At 39.4% G+C, this 26,515-nt stretch overlaps 1 protein-coding gene across 2 annotated transcripts in view; it reads left to right on the top strand.

The window, feature by feature from the left end:
* Positions 1-26,515, top strand: part of VWF (von Willebrand factor) — a 129,191-nt gene that overhangs the window by 6,135 nt on the left and 96,541 nt on the right. For both annotated transcript variants that reach the window (XM_072352115.1, XM_072352106.1), the window contains exons 6-15: positions 4,866-4,990; positions 9,237-9,453; positions 11,024-11,146; positions 13,401-13,512; positions 15,459-15,505; positions 17,834-17,970; positions 19,257-19,395; positions 19,983-20,083; positions 21,491-21,686; positions 22,556-22,771. In XM_072352115.1, the coding sequence (XP_072208216.1) occupies positions 4,866-4,990; positions 9,237-9,453; positions 11,024-11,146; positions 13,401-13,512; positions 15,459-15,505; positions 17,834-17,970; positions 19,257-19,395; positions 19,983-20,083; positions 21,491-21,686; positions 22,556-22,771 (1,413 nt within the window). The remainder of the gene's footprint in view (positions 1-4,865; positions 4,991-9,236; positions 9,454-11,023; positions 11,147-13,400; positions 13,513-15,458; positions 15,506-17,833; positions 17,971-19,256; positions 19,396-19,982; positions 20,084-21,490; positions 21,687-22,555; positions 22,772-26,515) is intronic.

Here is a 26,515-nt window from a genome sequence, read left to right as displayed (position 1 = left end):
CACAAACATGTTAGATACTCATTTTGATGAAATAAAAAGCTGTCCAGGTTCTTTCATTTTCCCTTCCTTGTAAAGGGAAATGACATTATCTCATAGAACCATAGAATCTCATTCCTGAGCAGAACCCAATGCTCTGAATTTAGCACATACAAACCCTGAATTATGAAATACAGACATGAAACTAAATGGGCTAAATTATGTAATACAGTGGTGCCAGGGAACAGATGAGAAAATCCAGCAAAAATGCTATGAGAAATACTCACTGATTCAACTTATTTTAAAATATCTTAGACAAGAGGCATACTTTTACATGAATTAGACACAGGATGCTGCTGTAAAGTGCTTACCTTCTTCTGAGACAGGTTGCTGTGTTAAAAGTGTGCTTTTTATCACAGCATCTCCTAGAAACAAGATAGCTTTTGCTGCTCTCTGTACCCATATGTGAAGTTTGTCAGTACAAGTGAAGATTAGTGTTTTGGAAAAGTCATGAACACTACCATCTTGATTTAATATATTTCAGAATGCTTGATAATTATTAGCATGCATTTTAATATATTTAGAGTAAAATAAGTTTAATTGCCATGTGAAATTCATAATGTAAAGTATGTCTTAAAAATAAATGATATAGAAAATGAGAGACAATACAACATGGAGAAGAACCTGACTCCACACTGAGGATGTGTATTACTGATTACTAATATTCTATGCAACATAAATAATAAAGAATTTATTAGAATTTATTATTTAGGTTGTATTTCACCATTTTTCTAGGTACAGTGGGGATCATTTTCAAGATATTCTCAGCATAATGTCTTGGGAATGTGTTAATAGAAAGAACTAATATTCTCACATGAAACACAGTTAAAGTCACAGAATAGAGTTAGAAAAGTAGCTATTTTGAAGCAGGTACCAATCAAAACAGAAGTAGTCCCACAGTCAGCTAGGTCAAAATCCTGGGAGGCAGTTTGAGGAAGCATTCTTTTTCTTGATTAACTCCATCCTCGGGAGGAGAATAAGCAGCAGCAATGTGCCTTGAATGTACCAAGAAGCAAAATCCATAGAGCTTAACTCACTGTTGTCCAACCTTTTGGCTTACGTTGGTAGCACTGAGTGAAGAGGAATTGCCACGAACTACATATAAAATGAGGTCTTGGAGAACTGGGGAGGTGTCTGAAGACTGGAGGATGGCCAATGTCACCCCGGTCTTCAAAACGGGCAAGAAGGATGACCTGGGTAATTATAGGCCAGTCAGCCTCACCTCTGTCCCAGGGAAGGTGATGGAACAGCTTGTGCTGGATGCCATCTCCAGGCAACTGGGAGAAAAGAAGGTTATCAGGAGTACTCAGCATGGGTTCACCAAGGGGAGGTCGTGCTCGACCAACCTGGTGGCCTTTTATGAAGATGTCACTCGCTGGGTGGACGGAGGGAGAGCGGTAGATGTAGTCTACCTTGATTTCAGTAAGGCTTTTGATACGGTCCCCATGACATCCTTATAACAAAGCTGAGGAAGTATTCGATAGATGAGTGGACGGTGAAGTGGATCGAGAATTGGCTGACTGGCAGAGTGCAGAGGGTTGTTGTTGGTGGTGCATTGTCCGGCTGGAGGCCTGTGACTAGCGGTGTCCCCCAGGGGTCTGTACTGGGTCCGGTGTTGTTCAACATCTTCATCAACAACCTTGATGAGGGGATAGTGACCACCCTCAGCAAGTTTGCTGATGACACGAAGCTGGGAGGATTGGCTGACACACCTGAAGGCTGTGCGGCCATTCAGAGAGACCTGAACAGGCTGGAGAGCTGGGCAGTAAGAAACCGGATGAGGTTTAACAAAAGCAAGTGTAGAGTCTTGCACCTAGGTAGAAATAATTGCATGCACCAGTACAGGCTGGGGGAAGACCTGCTGGAGAGGAGCTCTGCTGAGAGGGACCTGGGCGTCCTGGTGGACAACAGGTTGGCCATGAGCCAGCAGTGTGCCCTTGTAGCCAAAAAGGCCAATGGCATACTGGGGTGCATTAAAAAGAGCGTGTCCAGCAGGTCGAGGGAGGTGATCCTCCCCCTCTACTCTGCCCTGGTGAGGCTTCATCTGGAATACTGTGTCCAGTTCTGGGCTCCCCAGTACAAAAAGGACAGAGATCTCTTGGAAAGAGTCCAGTGGAGGGCCACAAAGATGGTGAAGGGCCTGGAGCATCTCCCCTACTAGGAGAGACTTAGGGAACTGGGTTTGTTTAGCCTTGAGAAAAGAAGGCTGAGAGGGGACTAGATCCAGGTTTATAAATACCTGAAGTGTGGGAGCCATAGTGGCGAGGCTGGTCTGTTTTCAGTAGTGCGTGGGGACAGGACTAGGGGAAATGGGCTGAAACTTCAGCATAGGAAGTTCCGCACAAATGTGCGCAAGAACTTCTTTACAGTGAGGGTGACGGAGCCCTGGAACAGGCTGCCCAGGGAGGTGGTGGAGTCTCCTTCTCTGGAGATATTCAAGACCCACCTGGACACCTACCTGTGCAACGTGGTGTAGGGAGCCTGCTTTGGCAGGGGGGTTGGACTCGATGATCTCTAGAGGTCCCTTCCAACCCCTACAATTCTGTGATTCTGTGATAAAATACATAATAAATGTTTATAATTAACAGAACTTATTTTAGTGTTTTTATTGAAATGTAACAGATGGAGCAATAAAGACATAAAGCTAGCGGGGTATTTGACTTTGTTTTTGTGAAACTAATGCGTAAGTCTGGTTTGAGTGCAGTGGTTGCCATTCCTAGTGAGTTCTCAAGGTCTTTGTCAGAGATTTTTGGTGAAAAAATTGATCCTGTGTTTCATCCTTGACAATAATTGTCTACAAATGTGCATTTTGCCAAAAAGCAATGATATGAATAAGGTGTGACTGTAATGCAAGGGATATTTTTCCCTGATAATGAAAATCTAGCAAAGAGACTTGACCAGATTTTCCTTTGAGTTGAAAATCTGATTGAATCTCTGTACATTTCACGTAAAAATTTACCAGCAATATATTTATGTTTATGGAAAACTGAATCACAAATATACAAAAAAATAAATCGAAAAATCAGAACTCTTGAAACCCATTCTCAGCTTTTTTTTATCAAAATGGAAAGCATTTCTGCATTTTTTTTCACTGTCTTCAGGACTGTGTTTAGCTAACGTATCAGAATGTATGGAATTATTCTACATAACTTCATCTCGAAATGATTAAATTTCCTTTCAAATGCTGTTATTGTCTGTGGTGTAGAACAGATAAGGTGATTGTCACCTTGAAGATAGGTGTTTAACTCCTTTAAATGAGCAGTCAAATCCACAAATAAGCAAATCTGTGAGCCATTTCTAATCTTCACATTCTTGTACAAAGTTTCCTTTTGATTCCATGAAGGCCTTGGTTTTACTTGGCGGAGGTTTTTTTTAGCATTTTTCCCCAATTTAGCCTCTTTCCTTCTAAAAAAAGTAAATAGAGACTCCAAGAAAATTGCTCTAATGTATTGTTTTTTCCTGCTTCATTCAAATCAAGAGATTTAGCTGTGTCTTTTCAATAGCAACAAATAAGCCTTTTCTACAGTGATATTACGTTTGTTATCAGTACCTCTAATGAAAATGTCGAGTTGAGCTGTATCTGTAGCATAGGTATTTTCATCAACAGCCAAAGCACAAAATTTGAAATTAGCAGCTTTGCTCTCCAAATTTTTCTTCAATAGATTTTCTACTTCTTCAGCTACCTGGCTATGGTTTGGTGAGACAAGCTGATTATAGAAAAATCTGTGGTTTTTTTTTTTTTTTTTTTCTTATCAAGACAGATTTTGTGTCATTCTTTCTATACACTGCTTAACAAATTCACTATCAGAAAACAGTTTTTTTTTTAACCAAATTTGTTATCACATTAACCAACTTTTTTAAGATTCCATTTAAGTTTTAATTATTTTTTTTTTAATGTGACAGACTTTCAGTTCTGCTATTTTGTCTTTATAAAACATTCCTTGATACACAATAAACTTGACAGCATGTTTCTGTGTGTAATATCTTATCAAGCTAAAGTCTTAGAATACAGACACAATTTCCTTGCAAATTAAATTAAGCTTAGTGCTGTACTATTTATTTGTCAGCACCGCACTGCACCTTCTCTGCATTGGCTTGGTGCCAGGCCTGGCACCTTGGTGGGGTGAAACTGCTGTAATGGTGATGGGAGAGCAGGGGGTACTGGCTGCAGTGTTGAGCTGATCTGGGCTGCATGTGATATGTGGGCTGCAGTTCAGACATGCCTGGATTAAGCCCATCAGATTGGCTCCTAAACAAAGCAGGTGCAAATCTAGTCATGTCTGGGCCAAGAGCTACTTGTAATACTGCAAAGAAGCCTGATTCAGGACAAGATCCAAAGCAAGATTAGTTATGGTGTGTGCTGAGTTTCTTTTAAATGACATTTCCATTCAGAAATCAAGAACATGATTAACTGTGAACTGTGAATACTTCCACTGGTTCATGAGAGCAGCTTTGTTTTGTTTGCCTTTCTAATCTCTACTGTTTTGTGACAACTTCAAAATAGTATGAAATGTTTACTTGTGCCGAGGTTTCTGCAGAGTATGTTTGACCTGCAAAAAACTTCCAGCATGTTCATACAGAGGCAGGAAATGCTGGGAGCTGCCTTCTGCCCTACTGTAGAGGGATGAATTATAGAAATCTGTCACTGTGCAGGTCCAGACTGAGGAAGGTGGCTTTCATACCGTCAGGCTATCTGGAATTGAAATGCTTTCAGTGCTACAGGTTTGAGAAACAACTTTAACCAGCCTATGGCATTTATAATAGCTAATAATAATCCTTTGTTACTCAACCCACTGAAAAACTATGTTTCTCCTCTTGTTGATTCACAGGGACCCTTGTGGGAAACAGCTATGATTTTGCAAACTCTTGGGCATTGCGCAGTGAAAATATGTTGTGCAAGAGAGTGCAGACTCCAAGCAGCATGTGCAATGTTTCATCTGAAGTTGCAGAGAAGGTTTGTGCCACAAGATACTATTCAAGTTTTCAACCTCACCTACCTGAAAGCAGCTTGTCTGCTCTTTGTCAGCGGAATATAGATATTTTCTTGAATCCTACAGCAGACGTATTCCTCCATCAGCAAGTGGTTAGGATGCCAGGTGCAGGAGATGCCTGTTTGGGATTTCAGAGGTACATAGTGATCTACAATAACTATGCAAAGCACTGCTTTTGTTGCCACATGGCAAATAAGTACCACAAAGTGTGGTGATCAGTGCTTAGTCTGGTAGGAGCATGTTTTAGGAAGCATGTTTAGGTGTAGCAGTCAGGCATGTATTGGAGGTGGCAGCAGTGCAGCAAGCCATGCTGCGGTGTGGGTGCTCCCAGCACTCTTAAGGCTGGTTCCTTGTTACCAAATGTAGTTTGCATCCTACCTGGCTGAATTATTTTTACAAATCTATTACATATTACCACTCCTCCACCCTCTGAGAAAAAAATCCCAAACCTAACTCAAGCTCTGAACAGGTAACAACTCATTTGATCTTGAAGTATAAGTTGTTGCCAGAGGTACTCCAGCATTACCTGGGAAAAAGTGATTAGTGGATGTCTTCAGAGTTAGGTGACCAACTCCTTCTAGTATTCTGTGGGCAGGAAAGTGTTGAATAACATCTGTTGCCACCGCCACCACCACCAGAAGCAGCATTTGTGTGTGTGCATTGCAGTTGATACCCCTGTGCACCACCACAGCAGGGAGATGCTTAAGTAAAGCTTTCTGACAGTGATAATTTCCTCTCTAGCTGTGTACACTTCATGCCACTCTGCTGTTTCCCCTGCCAGGAGGAAGACTTCAGTTACATATATAGATACTAGCTCTAACTAGTTAAAGAAACACAAAGCAGCTCAGCTGAATTCTGTGATTCTTTTATTTTATAAACCATTAACAGGCTAGGCAGATGCACACTGATGATTGCCAGGTCAGTCTTTTCCAGGCTGAACAGTCCCAGGTCTCTTACTGCCCTCATAATGGAAATGCTCTAGAACCCTAATAATCTTTATGGCCTTCTGCTAAACTCCCTCCAATAGTTCCCTGTCTTTCTTGAATGGTGAGCCCAGAACTGAACACAGTACTCCAGATTTGGCCTTCCCAGGGCAGAGCAGAATGGGAGGATAACATCCCTTGACTTGCTGGCCATGCTCTTCTTAACATACCCCAGAATACCACTGATCTTTTTGGCCTCAGAGGCACACTGCTGGCTCATGGTCATTTTGCCATCCTTCAGGATGCCCAGGTCCTTCTCCATAGATCTCCTTTCCAGTAGGTCAACTCCTAACTCATACTGATACACGTGGTTTCTCCCCAGGTGTGGGACCAAATACTTGTCTTCATTGAACCTCATACAGTTACTCTCTGCCCAGTTCTCTAGCCTGTCCAGATCTCACTGAATGGAAGCAAAACCTTGTTGCATTAGCCACTTTTCCCAGTTTTGTATCAGCAGTAAGCTTGCCGAGGGTGCATCCTATCCCCTAATCAAAGTGAAGATGCAAGATGAAATCCAATGTGAGGAGTAGACTTAAATTAATTTTAATTTTTAAAATCATCACATTAAATATTGTTTCTTTCTTGGACAAAGTTTGCTCACCCACAAGAATATTAGCTGAGTGAAATTATCTTCTCTCTATTGTGAGTTCATGGGCTCACAGTACTTAATGTTGGCTAGATTTATTCACTACGCAAGAATGAACAAAGAAGTCCAGACAAGTTAGTGCTTGATAAAGAATACTGAGCTTCTGAATAGCTTGCTTTATTTGCCTGCTCTGATCTCAAGAGTGTACAACTTCTCTGTCTCCCCACCTCCCTCTCTGCAGCCTCTGCTTCAGCATTTTTCTCTACCCCACACACTGCAAAGTTGCACCACAGATACTCAGACAGCTCTAAATGGCTTTAGATTCCTTACCTGGAGCCTGAAGTCTTGCATTGTTTTATAACTAAGTTTAGAAGAATTTGAAGGTGATGAACTTTGTGTTGTGTCTCATTCAATTTCATTTTGTGAGTTGCAGAGTTAGTCACTAACTAGAGGAAACTTGATCGAGGAACTGATGAGTTAGGGAGAAGGTGGCTCTCCAGCTGGAAGCCAGGGCTGGCAGAGCAGAGATCTTAGTGCTGCCCATTGTGGCCAGAAAAGTCTTATGCATGTGGAGAACCAGCTCCCAGATAGGTTACTGGTAGAAATTCTGATTGTACTTGGCTAATAGAAGTCTGCTGGAGCTGCTGGTTTTCCCAGCCGTGGGTCTGTGGGATATTTCATCTCCTTCACAGTCTTTGTCCTTCTCCTGTTCTACCAAACAATAGCTGTTGCATAGTGAGTGAGTGTCTGGTGCATTTCAGCAGTAGTGAAAGTGAAAGACAAGTTGTTTCAGACAATAGTGCTGCAGAAATTATAAGAATGTGTGAAATACCACCTACAATTCTGTGTGGTGGGAGGAGAGAACAAAGATAGTCAGTGAGCTTGTGACTTGTAGGACTTGCCAGTGCATGGACACTGCCAAGCCATTTAAAGGAACACTTAGGAACTGATGGAGTAGTAAGGGATGTAAATAGATATATCTGTATATATTATAATATATAGTAGTTTTACTCTCATTCTTCTCTGTATCCTAAGCATTATTTCAGGATGGATTTCCTCCCTCCCCCCCACCCGTGCAAAGCAGCTCCTGTAAGCAGCAGTGCTACAGCAGTGGGTGAAACTGCTCCATTCGCTTCACATGTGTACTGTCCCCAAGCTAAAGAACAAGGAGCTCTGCTAGTTCAACTTCATCATTCAGTTTTAAGGAAAGGATTGAAAATACACATGATTTGCAGACGTGCATTAATTTGTCACAACATATAGCTGAGATGTCTAGAAGACAGGAAAATTGCAGCTATAATTCCTTTTATTGAGTTGAATATCCAAGGCAAATTGAACAGCAAGAAAACCTTTAAATAGAGAAAGTTATACTTGCATTTTGATTTCTATCACATAATTTGTTTTCTTGACAATCAGTTAGAGATGACTATTGGGTATGTCACTGAACAAGAGCGAATAACACTACACGGAGAAAAACGTTTTAAAAATTATTAATGATGGGTCATAAACACAATCGTAGTACAGCGACTTTTATGTGCTTTTACCTCGAGTACTTGTTTAGGCATTCAGTAGTGTGTCATTACTGCAAATCAATGAACTTAAAAATCTAATCTATCCCCCTTTTCGTAATAGACCTGAAATATACAGTAAGGCTATAACTACTTATATAAAACATTGATGAATTAGTAGAAAGTTTGTGTCAGGGTTGTTTCAGAAATAATTCTCCTACATTTTTGAGCACATTTTCATCCTTCCAGAAAGCTGCAGTGAAGATTTAAGATTTAAGAAACTATGACATAAACGTAAGGGAAGGTCTACCTGAGAATCTCCCTCTGAGAACAAAGTGAATTCTTCTTAGGCCGTGTTCTACCTACAGCTAATTCACAGCTTAGCTTGCTGCTATCTGAAAGACCAAGGCTCAGTGCACTTTTCTCCATCCCACCACGCAGATTTGTCCTTGCGCTGTCAGCATACAGTTTAACTTGCTAGTAAAGCAGAAAAAAATATATTGTTTTTTCTCTTAAATATAAGAATACATATAAAAATAACCTCAGGGTTATTTTCCAGACATTTATGTGTGTTAGATTTACCTGTCATATATTGGACAAGCCAGCAGGAGTGGCAGAATTATGAAACCAGAAACGGAAAACAAATTTATTTCCTCAGATCCCAGTCAGAATTGATTTTTTCTATCTGAAACTTCCTCTATTCTCCATTTTCTGAAATATAATCTGTTCATTTTACTTCTAAAGTACCCTACTGTAAAGTTCCTCCCCATTATGCATCTCTTCCTGGTACTCTAGACACCATGTGGTTCTTCACCGGATAGTAAGCAGTTCCTTGCTTTCCTGCATTTGGTGACTGATCAACTGACATAAGAGATGCTTCACACAGAAGCATCTCTTACATGTGACTATTTTGTATTAGTTTCTGTGTTAATGTACCTCCATATATACATAGATATGGCAGTGATTAGCTATTGACTGTGGCGTCAACATCTTCTCATTAAATAGTAACCTTGACATTATTATTTAACAACAGTGGTGACAAAGTGTTTGGAAAATTTTTTTTTCTTCTTACGAAGATGCTAATTAAATTATTTTGTTCCCTTTGCCTCCTTGCTCCTCACTTGCCATGCAGGATGTCATGGAAATCTGTGAGCTGCTAAGAACATCTTTGATCTTTGCACGGTGCCATCATTTAGTGGATCCAGAGCCATATATCCATCTGTGTGAAAAAGACATCTGTTCCTGTACCTATAGCATGAATTGTCACTGCTTAGTCTTTCTTGATTATGCAAGGAACTGTGCTCATGAAGGAGTGATTTTGGATGGGTGGCCTGAAGAGACCTCATGCAGTAAGTTCACAGGATTGTTCCCAAGCTACTTACCCCTATGGAGATCATGACTATCTTGAAGATTTATGTGTTGTAGTTAAGAGCAACTGATGCTTTTTTAGGGTATTGATTACAGCAGGCAGATTAAACTGTGAAGTGCCTATCACTTCAGTTTATTTGAAGTGCCTTTTTTTGCTCTCCATTCCAGCTCCTCATCATGCACCTTTACTAAAAGTTTTTCCTAAGTAAGGATTGTTTGAACCTCATACAAAGAAGATCCTAAGCTTCCTAACGGTTTATTAATAACAACATCCAAGGTGTTTTATTTTACATGTAGTTCATATGTGTGACCTTGTTAGTATCATCATGAAATGCACTCTCTACTATTTAGTAAAGGCAATCATTTTTATCTTTGATTTACCTAAAACATCAGAATTAAGGTGTTGACTTGTTTAGATGATTTTTTTTCCCTAGGTTAGAGATCCTGATTGGATCTTGAAACGTTGTATTTATTAACTCAGTTTTCTGAGGTCTTGATTGCATCTGTACTAGGATTTTGCAAAGAAGGAAGTACTTAAAATTGAATAAGATGATTTTATAGAGGAAGGATCATCTTTGCTACTAACATGCTGGAATTAATATAGATACATACTCTACCAAAGAACTCCAGTGTAGCACAAGACAGCAAAGCCCCAGGCCACAGTGAATAAGGATGTGCTCAGAAATAAGAGAAAGAAACTGCTTAACTTCAGAAGACTGGTAAGGCTCTTAAGTAAGCAGAGATCTTTAGATGAGATATCCTTAACTCCACTGCCAAACCTTAAATGAAGTCTGGGAAGGGATGGATCCTGGCTCCACTCCTTCCAGTCACTCAGGTGTATTGTGTGCAACTGAACTCTCCTGGATTGACCCTGCCTTCCTACCACGTGCTCAATCGAGTTCTGACTTTGTTTAAGGGTTGGCAGTGGAGGCAAAAGTATCTTACTGGAGATTCCCATGTACCTGAGGCATTCTGAAGGTAGGCATCTTTTATTTATTTATTTGTTTATTTAGGTGCCTATAGCTGTTGCATTTGAGCAGTTCCTCACTTGCTGCAGCCTTCTGCTCTCCTGTTATTGCTGTGATTTTCACTGCATTACAGTAAAGCAGGCATGTTTGTCTATCCAAATTTCCTAGGTATTTTTGTGAAACTTCTTCCTGTGTTTAATTTTTCTTGGTTCAACCCTTCCTCTCTCTCATTTAAGGGGTAGTAACCAAGAGGGTGGCATCCCTCTGGGTAGGAATTATACTCCTCTTGTGCTGTCACTTGCTGCGGAGAGGGATGAACTTGTTTTCTGTTCTATTACCTGTTATTACTCTATAGTGCTTGTATCCCTTTGAAGGCATTGCTGTTATCATGTTTTGCTCTATAGGCTACTGTCATTTTTTTTTTCCAAATATTAGCTAAATGACCTAATGTTTGATGATGTTGCAGCTAGTTGAAAACTGATCTTTCTGTGTTTAAAAAAGAAATCCATCATTACATGTATATATATGTGACTTTTTTGATGTTGAGCAATTTGCAGTTCTAAATTTTCTTTCATTATTTCAGGGCCAAGATGTCCAGCTGGCATGGAGTATAAGGCATGTTTATCTCCTTGTGCTAAAACCTGCCAGAGTCTGAATATCAATGAAGTGTGTCACAGACAGTGCATTGATGGCTGTAGCTGCCCTGGTAATTTATTTACTGCGCTATTTACAGGGGAATGTTTGGTAGTGCTACTACATACTTTGTTAGAAGGAAGAAAGCTGTGTCTTCTCTTAAGCGTTCCTGAAATCAGAAACACTTCTCTTTTCTGGGACCAAGCCCTCCAGTATGCCAATTCCTACACTGACTGAATCCTACATCAAAGGGCCATTTTTTAAGGCCAAACTATAATGTCACACAAACATCAGCACTATCTAAACCTCTGAGATTGCCTTTCATTCATGGTGAGCAACTGCAATGTCTAGATTTCTTCTGAACTGCTTTTCTCTGGAAATAAGAGGAAGGAAAAAGAATAAAACATACTGAATGTGTTTCATTAAAAACATCACATATAGAACTTGCTTTGCATTTCTAAAAATCTTCAGGGTTTTAGATTAATGATTTTACTTGGTATAATCCTTTGTGGAGGAGATTTAATTGGCTTAAAGGTGACATCCCAATGACTTTTTTTTTTTCTTTGTTTTGTTTTACTTTTAGTCTTCCATCTCTGTTTACTGTATAACTGCATAATATAACTGCAAAAGGATAGTTAGAGTCCTGGCTCCCTTTGCTATCTTCTTTATTATTATTTTGAATAGGGCTACCTCTTCATTTCAAATCTCAAATGTGGACTCCATATGAATGTGCAGAGGTTTTTACTGTCCTGTACTAAGATACAAAATATGACTGAAGTTTATTGAGCTTATCATTTGATTTCTAAAACAAGGCAGTGATGATAAGTAAAACTTGTTGGAGGAGAGGCTAATGCATTCTAAAACATTACCATTCAGAGTTCTCATTTAGCTGCTTAACTCTTGTGTATTGGAGGTTTAAAGATATCACTCCATGGCAGGACCTGAACAGGTGCACAGGGAATTTGGCAGGAAATAGGCAAAGGATCTTATTTTGTTGCGTAGGAACTAGGTATTATAGATTTTTTACATTCACTGGGAGATACTGGGAGAAACTGAAGAATTGAATCTACCAGTTGCAAAGGTCTCTGGCTATTTTCCCTTCTGTAGCTGCTCTGATCAGTCCAGCACTCAAAAGGTATAAGGGGACAGAAACTGAGGAGCAGGGAGACAGAAGCTCAACAGAAAGGGTACTTCATGAGAAATAAGTAAATTACTAGAAGAAACAATATGACAGGATGTCAGAATTGACACTACCTGTGTGTCACTGTCTTTGGTGACTTCAGAGGAAAGGATCAGTCTCTACAAGCATTTGGAAGGATTCTCTCAAAGAAGAGGGAGAGGAATTTATAGCAATCAATTATTATTATTATTATTATTTTTTAGAGCAGGTGCTCTTAAAACAGAGGAATATCAGCTACCTATCAGCATGGGGATCCGAGGGAAAGAAACTTGTCCTTTCTTCTGCTACTAGCTTATGTTGCAATACCTGACAAGTTTTTATAACTGCCTTGTGACTCCAGTTATCTTTGTAAGATGTATAGAATATGTAATTACAGTTGTGTAATGTGAAAAATTTTAGAAACTGGATTGAAGTCCGAAGTTAGCCCTCTCACTTTCTTGTTTCTGCAGCAGTTGTGAAGAGAAATTGCATCTCTACATCATAATTTATGTTTATTACAGACCCTGTCTTGAGGAACAGTACCTTCCCAGTATTCTAATAGATCTAAAAGTACACTGCCTTCAAAGGTTTCTTCTGTTGCTTACTTCTCCTGATAGATTTTTGTTGTTGTTGTTCAACTTGGCTCCTTTGTCTCCTATTTTGTTTTTTAATTCTTCTATCCTTTCGCAACAAACATTAAACGTGTCTGGACACTACTTATAGACAGGTCTGTTAGCTCTAGTGCTTATCCTTTGCACTTGATCTATGTATGTATATAATCCAGAAAATGTATTTTTTCAATTAAGTTCCTAGATCAACTCAGGTCATACTTGATCATGTATGTTCCCATGTTTGACTGCTGTGTGTTCCAGTATTTGTTTTCAACTCATGGACTGGTTGAACACAGAGCTTCTTTGGGAGCACTAGAAACATACCATTCTGCACATCTGTGTCTGTGGGAGAGGCAACAATGTAAGGAAAGTAGATATCTGCCCCCATGAGGCATTTTGGCAAGCCGCATTCTTTTTAATTGCTGCTTATGACTAATTACAAATGGTATTTTGAAGTCTTGTCAAAATATATAAAGAACTGGAAAATCTAATCCTGTTTTTGTTTGTGTCCCTGTGTGTGTTGTGTGTATGTATGTGCTGTTATCTGATGGATCCAGAGGGGAAGCTCCTTGATGGTGAACGCTGTGTTGAAAGTTTTGACTGTTCTTGCATCCACTCTGGAAGACATTATCCCCCTGGCTTCACCATCTTTCAGGACTGTAACTCATGGTAAATTCAGTGTTGTTCTGATATGGTTGCTATTGCTCTGGTGTACTGGACACATATTTGGTGACTGCTTTAGATGATTAGATGATTGTGTGCCCCCAGTGGCACAGTGGTATAAGCTGCTGCTTGCGGCACCGGAGGGCCCGGGTTCGAATCCCCCCTGTGGTGCAGGGGTAGAAGTGCCGCTTCGCTACGCAGGGGGCTCGAAACCCGGGAGTTGGACTCGATGATCTCTAAGGTCCCTTCCAACTCGCACGATACTATGATACTATGATTAGGGTCTGTCTATATGTGATGATGACTTTTTTCCCCAATATTTATTTTTATTGGTATAGAGCCAATAAAACATCTCTTATTGGAAATGCCACCTCCTTCTAGAAATGGGCTGTTCACAAACACAAAATCAGCTCTGCTTTTTGAGGGATGTGTGTTCTTATTTAACAATGTAAGGGTCATACTTCAAATAGTAGAGAACTATCTGTTTCCTGTGGATAAGACAGACTGGCAGACTCCCATGTCTAGTTGGTGTCAATGGTGGTGTCTTTGTTTTGACTTCCTTTATTTAACCTCTAAGCCTGGTTTCTTTCAAAGACGTGCTAGCTCAGGCACGTCCTTGAAACCTCTTGCAAAGCTGGATTTTCCCAGCTGTGTAGCTCATAATTTTTCATTCAATTGTGAATACACGTCTGAAGGGGAAGCCTACCTACCTAAAGAAAGGAAGTGAGTAATATATTTCTGATCTCATATGATTAAGTGTGAACATGTTTGTGAATGGGGTTCAGACAACACTGTAAATATCTGTGCTCAGATATTTACAGTTAGACTAAAGAAGAAAGCCATCATATTCAGAAGGAGGACTGTCTATGTGTAGTTTTCCTTTATCAGCACCATGTGTCACAGAATATGAACCATAATAATAACATTAGTATACCATCTTTTTTTCTCTGGAGTTGTCTGCAGATTTGAGGGTGGCCATGTTGTTCACCCACTGTATTCTTGAGAGGTTAATGCTCCCTAATAGATTGTACTGTTAGAAAATGTTTCCTGTTATTCAGAATTGACAAAGCTGTTGTCCTATCAGCTTTGTGTTCACCATCCTGAGTAAATTCACTCCTTACAACTGCTTTTCAAGGGCTGGAATAATTAAAGGAAAAATAAGAGAAGCATAAATCGGAACCCAATTTTATTTTAATTTATTTTAATTTATTTTAATTTATTTTTATTTATTTATTTATTTATTTATTTTGAGATTCTGGGGCTGCTAGGCTTGTTGTCTCAGAGACCCAAGAATGACAGCAATTTCAGTGTCTGTGAGTGCCTGTTGCTGGTTACTAGTAGCTCTTCTAGGGGATGGCACTAAAGTCACCACCCAAAGTCATTAAAACAGACAGATGTTCTCACAGCTTGCACAAAAAGGGCAACTGAGTGAAGAAAACTTAACTAAAAAGTGTTCAGTCAAAGTGATAAAGGTCTTCATTTGCAGAAAGCAGATGGTACAGAACTGGGACAGCTGCTCTGAAGGTCCATGGGACCTCATCCTAGAGATTTCTAAATTCAAAGGGGTTCTGAGCCACCTTGACCTAGCTTTTGAGTTTCACTCTGAATTGGGTGTTGTAGATAACATTTCTGGAGGTCTAAGTACTTTTCCCTCCATGATTCAGTCACATCAGTTGATATTTCAACTTGAGAGTTGGTTTTAAAACTCATTCCATATGAGAATATGAAAACTTTAGGTTTTGTGAGTTTTTATTACCAGCTGTTGCTGTCAAAGATGGTAGAAGAGATCAGGGGAATGGATAGATTATATTAAGAAACAAGATTATGGCAGAAGGAAAGGATGCTGGAGACTGGTCTAATTTCCATAAAACAAGGGTCTGTATTTCAATTATTTGTGGAAAAAGTAATAATAATTTGCATATTATTGCATAACTGGTAACTCTGTTTTGTAGCATTTGTCGACGTGGCATCTGGATCTGCAGTAATGGGGAATGCCCAGGTATGTTGATCCTACAGTTTCTAGGTTTTGGCAAGTGAGTAAACATTATCCACATCCTTTCTACTTACATCCCACTTATATTTTTTTCCACATGAAGGGTAACTTTGTCTTTGCTCTTACCTGCTTGTTCCAATGCAATCCAGATGAGACTGTACTTCAGTTCTCTTTGTGAGACTAAACAGATGTACTGTATGTGTAGAAATGAGTATTCCTGTTTGGTGGAAAAAAACAGCTCTTTTTCTCTTTTTTTCTCTCTCTTTTTTTTTTTTTCTCTCTCTTTTTTTTTTTTTCTTTTTCTTTCTTTCTTATTTTTTTCTTTTTTTCTTTTTCCTTTTTTTTTCTTTTTCCTTTTTTTTCTTTTTCTTTTTCTTTTTCTTTTTCTTTTTCTTTTTCTTTTTCTTTTTCTTTTTCTTTTTCTTTTTCTTTTTCTTTTTCTTTTTCTTTTTCTTTTTCTTTTTCTTTTTCTTTTTCTTTTTCTTTTTCTTTTTCTTTTTCTTTTTCTTTTTCTTTTTCTTTTTCTTTTTCTCTTTCTTTTTCTCTTTCTCTTTCTCTTTCTTTTTCTTTTTCTTTTTCTTTTTCTTTTTCTTTTTCTTTTTCTTTTTCTTTTTCTTTTTCTTTTTCTTTTTCTTTTTCTTTTTCTTTTTCTTTTTCTTTTTCTTTTTCTTTTTCTTTTTCTTTTTCTTTTTCTTTTTCTTTTTCTTTTTCTTTTTCTTTTTCTTTTTCTTTTTCTTTTTCTCTTTCTTTTTCTTTTTCTTTTTCTTTTTCTTTTTCTTTTTCTCTTTCTTTTTCTTTTTCTTTTTTCCTGTTCCTGTCAGAAGATAGCCAGTACAGGCCTTGCATCTGAACTTCTTTCCACAATGTTTGTAGTAGAAATATCTCTGAGTAATATTCATGGGAAATAATTTGTTTGCCGGCTTCTTCCTATGTGTTTGCAGAGACTGTGGCATATCAAGATACTACACTACCCAATAGTGATGCCTAAATACTGCTGTCTTGGAAATGAAGAGCCACAGCTAACTGAAATATGTTAAGATTCTGAAATGTTTAGGTAGCTTCTATTTGTAGCAGGAGTTGTGGGAACATCAAATTTCTGTATTATTTGTTAAGTACTTTAGTTGTAGATTTTTGTGGATATGGATTTCTTTTTAGCTTTCTACTAGTTAATTAATTAAGGTAACTGTTCAGAATAAAGATCTGCATAAATTCTGCCCTTGGAAGACTTGCAACTGCAATTGTCTTTCAGTTCTTTGTTCTGATAAGATATTTTTTACATTAATAATGTTATGCTAGAATAGGTTATTGGTTTTTAAGGCAGGCCAGCAAAGGAATCAACACTTTTATTTTGGGCTGTGTTAAAGGAAGCTATTTTGAAGAAGACACATTCATAAAATTTTACTGCAGTGCTCTAAATACATCAGCAGAGTGACAACGACAAGGGTCTTGGTTTGTAAGGACACAACTGTGTAAAAAGTACTGAGAATGAGGCATCTCTGTGAAAAGCAGGGCCGCAGCAGACTGTTGTGGCAAATTTATATCCTTAACTCTATGAAAGCTCCTGTACTCTGCTTGCCCAGTCTTTGAGTGCAGATGTGTCACACTGAACTAAATAAAACTGTTTTTCAGGTGTTCTGGTTAGAGATATTGCAAACCCCTGAATCAGTTTAAGGGGCCATGTGGTCCAGTGCAGAGCACACTAGTGATACTGGGGAATCCCAGTTTCCTCAATGGGGTTAGCCACCCTAGGGGTTATCACTGTCACTCTGTGTCTGTTTGCCTATCTTATGTAGCAATCAAATTTTCTTTTTAATAAAAGCGAATGCCGTCAGTATCATGTTAGGTTCAAACTAAAATACTTTAAGAGAAGTTTCAATTAGATTAAAGTCTTTAGTTCAATAAACTAGTTTACTTAAAGTAGTGTAATTTGTATGCCACCTAGCTGGCAGAAACCTTGAGAAACTGTGCTGATTTTGCAGGGCCACACTCACATGCTACAGAAGAATCAAATTCACTTCAGAACAGGGAGCTAAGTTGTCCTCTGGTATTATTATAAGTACCCTCTGAAGCATTATACAGGATTTTCCATGGATGGGATCTCAGTTCCAGAGTGTGACTGATGCCATATTTCCCTGATTTTGTTGGTGCCATTGTTGCTACTAGTAATGACTTACAGGAATAAACGGTGAGATAACCATCTTGTCTATACTCTCTGGCCATTAGAAGATGTTGGCTCTGTGCAGCCATCCAGCTCCTGTTCCCCTTCTCTGACATGGATAGGATTTGGCTTACATCCAGCACTGGGGTCATTAACTGTTCTGTGTATTTTCCTAGGGGAGTGCTCCATCACTGGCCAATCTCATTTCAAAAGCTTTGACAACAAGCACTTCACCTTCAGTGGGATTTGCCAGTACTTATTTGCCAAAGACTGTGTGGAAAACTCATTTTCTGTAATCATCGAGACTATTCAGGTAACAACAGCTTTGGCTCATGCTTGCGTGCACACTCTTAAGTGAGCAGGAAGGGCTGTGAGATTACAACAGGAATTGCATATGCACAGGACAACAAAAGTAATTTTCATATGAAAAAGTTTAAATGACAGATGCATGTTTTCTCCTTGGTTAATAGACACTTCGCCCTTTCTCACTACCATTCCCAGGAGCCTACCAGGAGATTTAAATTCATAATGCAATATGGAGGATCAGCCTCCTCTTCCTCTGTCAACTAAGCAAAGACAAGTAGAAGAGACTGTGCCCTCTCCTGAACACTATGGAGGTTTCTGCTCACTAGTGCCTGTGGAAAACAAGTTTCTACAGACACTGAGTAGGGTGCACTGGATGAACAGTTATGTGGGTTACCTTTCATTGGTCATGCTACTAGGTCATTCCTGTTGCTCAGTTAGTCTAGTGTCAATTCTCAAGTGTCTCCCTTGAGAGAAGAGAAAGGCAAGACAGCTGAAGATCAGTGAGTGGAGATGACTGGACTAAGGCAGGAAGGGCATCCTGACCAGGGCAGGGAGGGAAGGAGACCTGTACAGCCTGTCACGGAGAGACAGTGCCTGCCTGTAAGATGTGTTGGATGAGGTGAAATGGCCTGCAGACTGTAGGTCTTGAACTGGCAGAAATGACAGACCAGAGGATCTGTGGGCAGGCAGGGGTGTGGCTGAGTCATAGAATTTATGCAAGTGAGGGGAGTATTGGGCCACCATGCAGAAGAGGATAGAGATATGGGAAGCATGAGCAGCAGTGGGGCTGCAGGCTGCAGTGGAATTGGGGTGTAATGGATGTATGCATATCTGTGTTTGTATCTTTGTATCAGAGTGCTCTGATAATGTTTAAGTCATCTGTGTTTAGAAACTCCCAAAATGGGTTTTACTGAAACTCCTTTTGAAACCAGGGAGGAAATCTGGGGCATCTGCATAACCCACCACTAGTGAAATTCTCTGACAGTCTAGGTAGTGTGAGCTGCAGGGCTGTCTTGTGGCATAGTGGGTTCTGTGTGGCAATGCCTGCCATTCCTGCCCCTACAGCAACTCTGGGCCTGGCATTCTAGCAATAGATGTAGTACTTGCCAGGACAGGAGCTGCAGAGAGCTCTCTCATATGTGGTTAACTGCGCAATGGAGGAAAGGCTATAGGCCAGCCTGAGGAGGTTCCAGCTATAGGAGGCCGTCTCCATCAATAAAACTGGAGGCCAGGGTGAAGCCATGAATAAAGCAAAATCTAGAGGTTCCAAGCAATTTTTTTGCTTCTCTGTAGTGTGCAGATGATCCTGATGCTGTGTGCACTCGCTCTGCTTCTGTCCGAATCCAAGATATGGACAACAGCCTCATAAAAATGAAACATGGAGGAGGAATTTCATTGAATGGACAAGACATACAGACTCCTTTGCTAAAAGGTGTGCATGCAAGGGAAGTAACGGCCAGCTACTGAAGGAATCCCCTTTATTAGTCTTTTTAGGCATGGTTCAATCAGAAAGAGTTTTCCATGTCAAATTCTCACTTGCAGCCTCTGTATTTCTGTGTACCAGAAGTTCTGTCATTCCAGCTTCTTTCTTGGGTCATCAGTTCTAAAATTAGGAGGGTTAAGATGGTTTTGATTTGGAAGAGGTGATGTTGAAAACTGCCACTGGCTCACTGGCTCATTTTTTTTTTTTTTTTAAATTATATTTTTTTAACCCAGAAGCTTGAAATCCCACAAGTTATCTAGCAAAATGTTGCAATTGATACCTGACTTTTTTTTTTTTTTTCCAGAATGTGCATATATCTTCCTCTAGGGCTCCTGAACAGGTGTTTTGGATGAATTCACACATGTGCACTGATAACCAGGCAAAAATTTGGGAAATAGAAAGGGGGGCTAGCTGGTACTCTGATTTGGGAGGCTTGTATGCTCCTTCCCTCTGTTGTCCTGTTCAGAGAACCTCAGCAGTCCCATGGACTGAAATGCTTTATCTGGGCTTGACTGATATTTTGTGGTTGCCTTGAGGTGCCCTTCGGATCCAGCGCATGGTGAGGACTTCAGTTCGCCTTACCTATGGGGAAGATTTGCAGATTGACTGGGATGGCCATGGTGAACTGCTGGTGAAGGTACTCTTTCACTCTGTCTTGTTTATTTCTGCCTTCCCTCCACCTCCCTCAACCCACCCAAACATATACACAGGCTTTCTTTGTGCAATGAAGAAGTGCTTTTCATTGCATGCTAGAAATACCATTCTCCTTTATACTGCTTTGGTCCTTTTGTATTCCAGAGAACATTTTCATTCCACAGCAGGCTTTTTTTCCCCTCTCCTTTTTGTGCAATGACAGCCATTATTAACAAGCAATACTTGTGTTTTGTTTAGCAGATGCCCTTCAAACTGCATTTTTTGTTTTCAGTGAATTTAACTGTCCTGCCTTATAGCAATAGATTCATATGACTTTATAATAAGGGAAGAATATGACTCCAGGGACATAGTTATTGGCAATTTCCAGGAAAGGTCAATTAGCTCATACTATGTATGTTGCATGCTCCTTCTACTATGAGGAGTGTTAAAGGTCAGTCTTGATTAACTACAAGGATTTGTCTGTGCTGCAGACAGCAGTAGTATAGAAGTGCTCAACCCAGGTTTAAAATAAATGAATTGTAAGGGAAGCTGTTGAGCTGAAAGAACAGAAAACATCACTTATATACAAGTGTGTATATTTTGGATTGTTATCTATGGAAGTTAGAATGCAGAAGAGTCTGTGAGGGAGGTGAAGAAGGCTGTTTACTGTGGAATGTTCTCCTGATAGCTGGCCAGCCAACACACACACCTCATTCTTACAGTGGCTTTGGAATTGCTGCAATGTTTAATGTGTGAAACCCCAAGCCAAGACATAGTGCAGCTTGAACAAATGGAACGAGGTCTGTGATGGATTATGCAGGAGGTCAGGTTACATAGCCACAGTGATCTTTGGTTGTCTTTGCATCTGCCAAAAAGGTAAATGACAAACTATTTCTACGTTCCCCTTCCCTGGCCAATCCATTCATAATCCTCTAGCTCTTACATGAGTCTGTTTTTCTTTAGAATGGTAGAGTCTTGAGGACATTGTCTTTGAGGGTCTGTTTGCTCCCTCAGAGTTGCAGTCTGCCTGTGGTGTTTCTTCCTGGTATACTGATCCCCAGGAACTAAGCCAGCTGGGGCAACTTGTCAGACCTGCATCCTCATGCTCTGTGTGGAGAATCGTAACCACAAGCCCGGCTGAGCCTAATGCCCTCTTGTAATTAGGGTTCTGCAGTCACCTTCAGTTGCTATCTGAATTTATTTTGTATTCAAAAGTTGTCCTGCAGCTATTAATAATAACATATTTATGAGCAGTTAAATAATGTAGTGCAATGGATGTATGTTTATAGTGCTGTGTGATGTATTCTAGAGTTTTCTTAGTTAACTGCACATGGTATGTTCCTTAGAAAATCTTGCCCTACAGTGATTACCTATTCTGGAGGATAACTGGGCTAACATTTGCGTTCCTTAGGTATCTCTAGCATATACTGAAAGGATGTGCGGCCTGTGTGGAAATTACAATGGTAACCAAGGGGATGATTTTCTTACTCCTTCTGGTTTGGTGGAAGTTCTTCTGGAAGATTTTGGAAACTCTTGGAAGCTCAATGCAGACTGCCAAGACTTGTTAAAACAAGACAGTGATCCCTGCAATCTCAATCCTCATTTAGGTATTCAGTTCCCTCCAAAATTAACATGCTGTTGTTCAGCAACCTGTGATATTCCATCCTATATGGAAGAGGAGGAAAAAAAAAAGAGGGGGGCTGGGGGGAACCTCAAATACTGGTTGATGGAGGTTTCTTATGAATAACATACTGTTTTCTAACAATTGAAAAAAATCAGTAATGTGAGGTCACGCTGCCATTTAATTTGGGTGATGGTTAGTGTTAGACCATTACATCTGTTGCACAAGTGTTTAACACTTTTTCTCTTCACCCCTCTGCCCTTACGCATCATACATTTTCCATGATCTCTTGACTTCTGGCTCTTATCAAATCTGTACAAACAGGCTCCCTCTTTCCCTCTTTAGTGCCTAACTGTTCTGCTTGGACAACAGGTGTATTCTCAGAGACATTTTCTCATGACAGGTATTTGACTCTGATTTCTGGGATGAGCAAGAACACAGAAAACTTCATTGTCATAGACCAGAGCAGCCACTGTTGATTCAAGAGTGTAGTATAGCCTAGTGGGTTTAATTTTGCAAATATAAAAATCTGCATAGGGCAGGGGCCCCATAAAAGGAATTGCAGTGCCACAGATAGTGGTAACAGAATATAAAAGTATTATTTGTTTTATTTTACTAATGAAACATTATTCTTTTAGTTGAACTCATGATCTATGAGCTGTGAGGTATCTATGCCTACTTAATCTCATTTTATTCTTCTGTTTTGTTTGTTGCTTTTTTCCTATGAAAGCAAAGCAAAACAAAACAAAACAAACAAACAAAAAAAACCCAAAACCTGTGTCTCTCCTGTTTCTTTTTCTTTAAAGCCACTGATTGATTTGTTGCTTTCATGTCATTTTTCTCTTTTCTCCTTAGCCAAATATGCTAAGGAATCATGCTCAGTCCTGATATCTTCTGTTTTTGAACCTTGTCACCATGAAGTCAGTCCTACTCCCTATGTGAAGAACTGCCATTTTGATGTTTGCTCTTGCTCCAGTGGCAAGGATTGTTTGTGCTCATCTATTACTAATTATGCAACAGCCTGTGCTAGGAAGAATGTTGTGGTCCAGTGGAGAGCAGCTGATTTCTGCCGTAAGTAAAATACTCTAAAAATTAATTTTTTTCTTTTTCTCAAAAGAATTTCTTAGCAATACTGAATGGTAAATAGAACACAAGTGTAACACTGAAGATGTTCTTAAACAGATAGGACATCTACAGCCTTCTGCTTACAACAAGGCAAGCTTAGAGCAGATTTTCTGAGGCCTTGTCTATACATATTTTGAGTATTTCAAGAACAGACATTCTGCAATTACTGTGGCACCTGTCCAAGTGTTTGAAGAATTGCCTAGGAGACTGATTATCATGCTGCTAGTGCAGAGGTCTGAGATCTTTTTTCATGCATACCATTCACCATCAGTTTCCTGGTCAATGTCATTTTGCTGACCACCCTTGTAAATTCTTGTATGATTTGGAAGCTGGTTCAAGATGACAACCTGAGCCTTGATTAACAGTCTGTGAATGTCATCATTTAACACAACAAAAAAGAGCTTTGACTATGGCACTTCATGCGGAAGTTTCTCTTCTATGAGTGTCAGAGAGAACTGAGTTTTAAATTTCCCTGAAGGTCATTTGCAGCATTCCACCCTTTTGTAAGTGGCAGTCATAGTTCAAAGGCTAACAACCTGTAAGATGAGATGCTGGCAGAGTATAAAACAATAATTCAGAGTTGGGGAAATGAAACAACAGGATGTTTTCACACAGATCTAAAAAGATCAGAAAGCCATGTCTGTAAGGCAGAGTTGCCTGGGGTTGTTGTGACCAAATAGGAGAGAAACTATTTTTTACAAGATCTGATAATGACAGGACAAAGGAATGGTTTTAAACCAAAAAAGGGGAGACTTAGTTTAAATGCTATAAGGAAATTATTTATTCAGAAGATAGTGAGGCATTCGAACAAGTTGTCCAGAGAAGCTGGTGGTGCTCCATCCCTAGTGGTATTGAATAAATTGGAATTAGATTAAATGGATTGGAATTAGACAGTCTTTAAGATCCTTCCCTACACAAGACATTCTATGGTTCTATCATGAGTCCAGTGGAAGATTAGTTATGAAACTACTAACAAGCTGGAACAGAATATATTTTTTATTTCGCTACAGCTTCTGCAGGCTGGGTAGACTTTACTGCAAGTAAGAACAAATTAGATTTATGTGCTTCATGATTTCATATTTTAACTAATTTAAGTAAATGTTCAGAAGGTGGGAGTGCAATGTAATAAAAAACAAGTTTTAAAATGTGCATATCTGGAGGCAGAAAGAAGAAGCAGCAATAATGCACCACTGTTCTTTCTCCAATAGAACAAGTGGATTTTCACAGTCTTTAATAGTGCAGCAGTGCTTCCTTTTCTCTGTGCATTACAGGGTGCTTCATCAAGTGATATTTTCCCTGATTACAGATCCATCAGTCCCCATTAAATAATCCTGATGCCCCAGGCATCTCATGTCTTATTAAGGAGAATGGTCCTCTGTTAATGGACTCAAGATGTGAATGTGCAGAGTTGCTTAGTTTGTGTTAATGGCCTGGTGCGTAGAACATCACCTCTGTTCCTGTGCTGGTGAACTGCTATTCAGTTTCTTGAGAAATGTCTGGACAGAACTGGTTTATGAAGGGAGCTGACTCCTGCCTTTACAGCCTTCTGTGAATAAGCAATGGAGCCAATTCCTTTTATGATGTTTAGAAGGAATATTTAGGCCATAATTTCAAGGTCTGGATTGGATACTCAAGGTAGGGCTTACATTCTCATGGGATGTCAGGTGCCTCAACAGAAGTTTGCATGGTTGCACCAACATTTCCCATCTTCAGTAAATAAATAGGAATAATGATTGCATTCGATGTTTGCTAGCATGCTAGTTTCACTTTGTGAACTCAGTGTTAGTTCAGCTCTGCTAGCAGCTGTGTAAAACTGCAAGGCTGTATCCTTGCTATGATTTTTCCTTTCTTACTGTTGCTGCTGCAGTTTTCAACAACTTGTGCTCTTGAAGTAGTGGGCAGAGGGTACTGAATCATTCTACTGGGATGGCAAGAGGAAGAGCTTTCTGTATAACCCCTGATCTTGGTTTTAGCACAATAGAAATGTGCTAGCTTCTATTTGCAGTTGTCTTCTTCATTCCACTGAATATATAATTTCATCACCTTATGACCCTAAATGTTTGTTTAGGAAGACTGCTACAAACACAACAGGTTTTGTAAATCCTGGTTAATAGGAGGCCTGCAAAAATCTCATGTTAATATGAGCTTGCTACTCTCATCTTCGGAAATGCATTGTTAGAGCTGCCACCTAGTGTCAATGCTGTTGTATACAGAGATGCTTATCAAAACTGATTCAGTCTTTTATAGATAAAGAAGCCAGTATGGTTTTGAAGGCTAGCTCTCCAAATAATTAAATTCACAATCAAAAACTCATAGAATATAAGGTTTGCCTTCACAATCACTAAGTGGCTTTGTTATTCATACTTATTTTCATGAACAATCCTAACAGCTTCTGGGTTAGTGTTGTAGCAGTACAAAGTTAGAGATAGACATTCTAATTATTTTGACCAAGTTACCCTTGACTATACTGAAAAGAAAGAAGTGTGAATGTGCAAATAGTAACAGAAATTGAACAGAAACTGTTTCTCATTCTGGATGAAATTTTGTTGTTGAATTAAAGTGCAGGGCTTGCAGTCAAGTCCAAAAACTTATTCCCTCTGCATTTTGTAAGGTTTTGCTCATTTACATAAAGCAATGCACTAGGCTTAACAATAAGGAAAGCTGCTGTAATTCAGTGTTATGGTTTTATGATTTTTGTTATCAGTATTCCACATCACCACATAATGTAGTGCACTCAGTCTCAGAAGACAAGAGAGGTCTAAAGGTCCCAGAAAACTTTACTATTCTGTTTCTGTTTTCCAGTCAATGGGAAGCAAGTCATGAGAATCTGTGTTTTTGCTTCATTGGAACAGAGTAGTAATCTTCATTTTCAGAAACTCTCATTTATTTGATTTATTAGCTTCATTCCCAGTTATTGTAACATAAACATAATATAGCAGAAACATAAATAGTAAATTAATTTTCCTTCTCAGATCATTGCTGCTATTTGTGGTAGTTTGTTATTTATTTGCTTGTTTTTCCCCTTCTTGTTCTCTTTCCCCTTCTCCCCCTGTTTTTGGGTTGGTGGGCCTGCTGTCCCCCTATCATGGACACATATCTAGAGGTAACTGTGAATTTTTAATATTAGTGGAAGAGAGATTTTCTTAGAGTTGCAGAATACTTTAGCTAGCTTTGACCTGCATAGATTAGACTGTAGGACTGCTGGACTTGGCACCGTACTGTTTGTTTTCTTTTGACATCATGCAAGCTGTGAAACTGATCCTTATCTTAGAGGTGTTTTTCAAAGGAATAGCTGCTATTATGTTCAGAACTTTAATTCTCAGAATGTACTGTATTAAGTTTGCTGCTTTCTATTTTGGATGTGTGTGTGTGTGTGGAGGGGGGGCTTCGGGGGTGTGTGTCTGGACGTATGGGTGGTGTGTGTGTGTAAAACCAACTGGGGCACTGATGGAGACATGTACCTGGTACCAGTGTGCTATGTGGTGTGATTGGAACAGTTATATCCCAGAGGGAGTAGCTAATTTTACAGACAGTGCAATGTTTAAACAGGTTTCCAGGCTCTCCTCACTTCTGTATGTTTTTTGGAATGATAAATCGATTATCAACCTCCCTGAAAGTATTCTTCATTTACTTTGTCTGGAGGAAGTCTTCCCCATACCTGGAGAATACTGAGTGGCAAGGAATATGGAG

This window comes from Excalfactoria chinensis, chromosome 1, assembly GCF_039878825.1.
Source record: "Excalfactoria chinensis isolate bCotChi1 chromosome 1, bCotChi1.hap2, whole genome shotgun sequence".
NCBI lineage: Eukaryota > Metazoa > Chordata > Aves > Galliformes > Phasianidae > Excalfactoria > Excalfactoria chinensis.
Note: the sequence above shows the minus strand (reverse complement) of the source record. Positions and strands in the feature narration are given on the sequence as shown.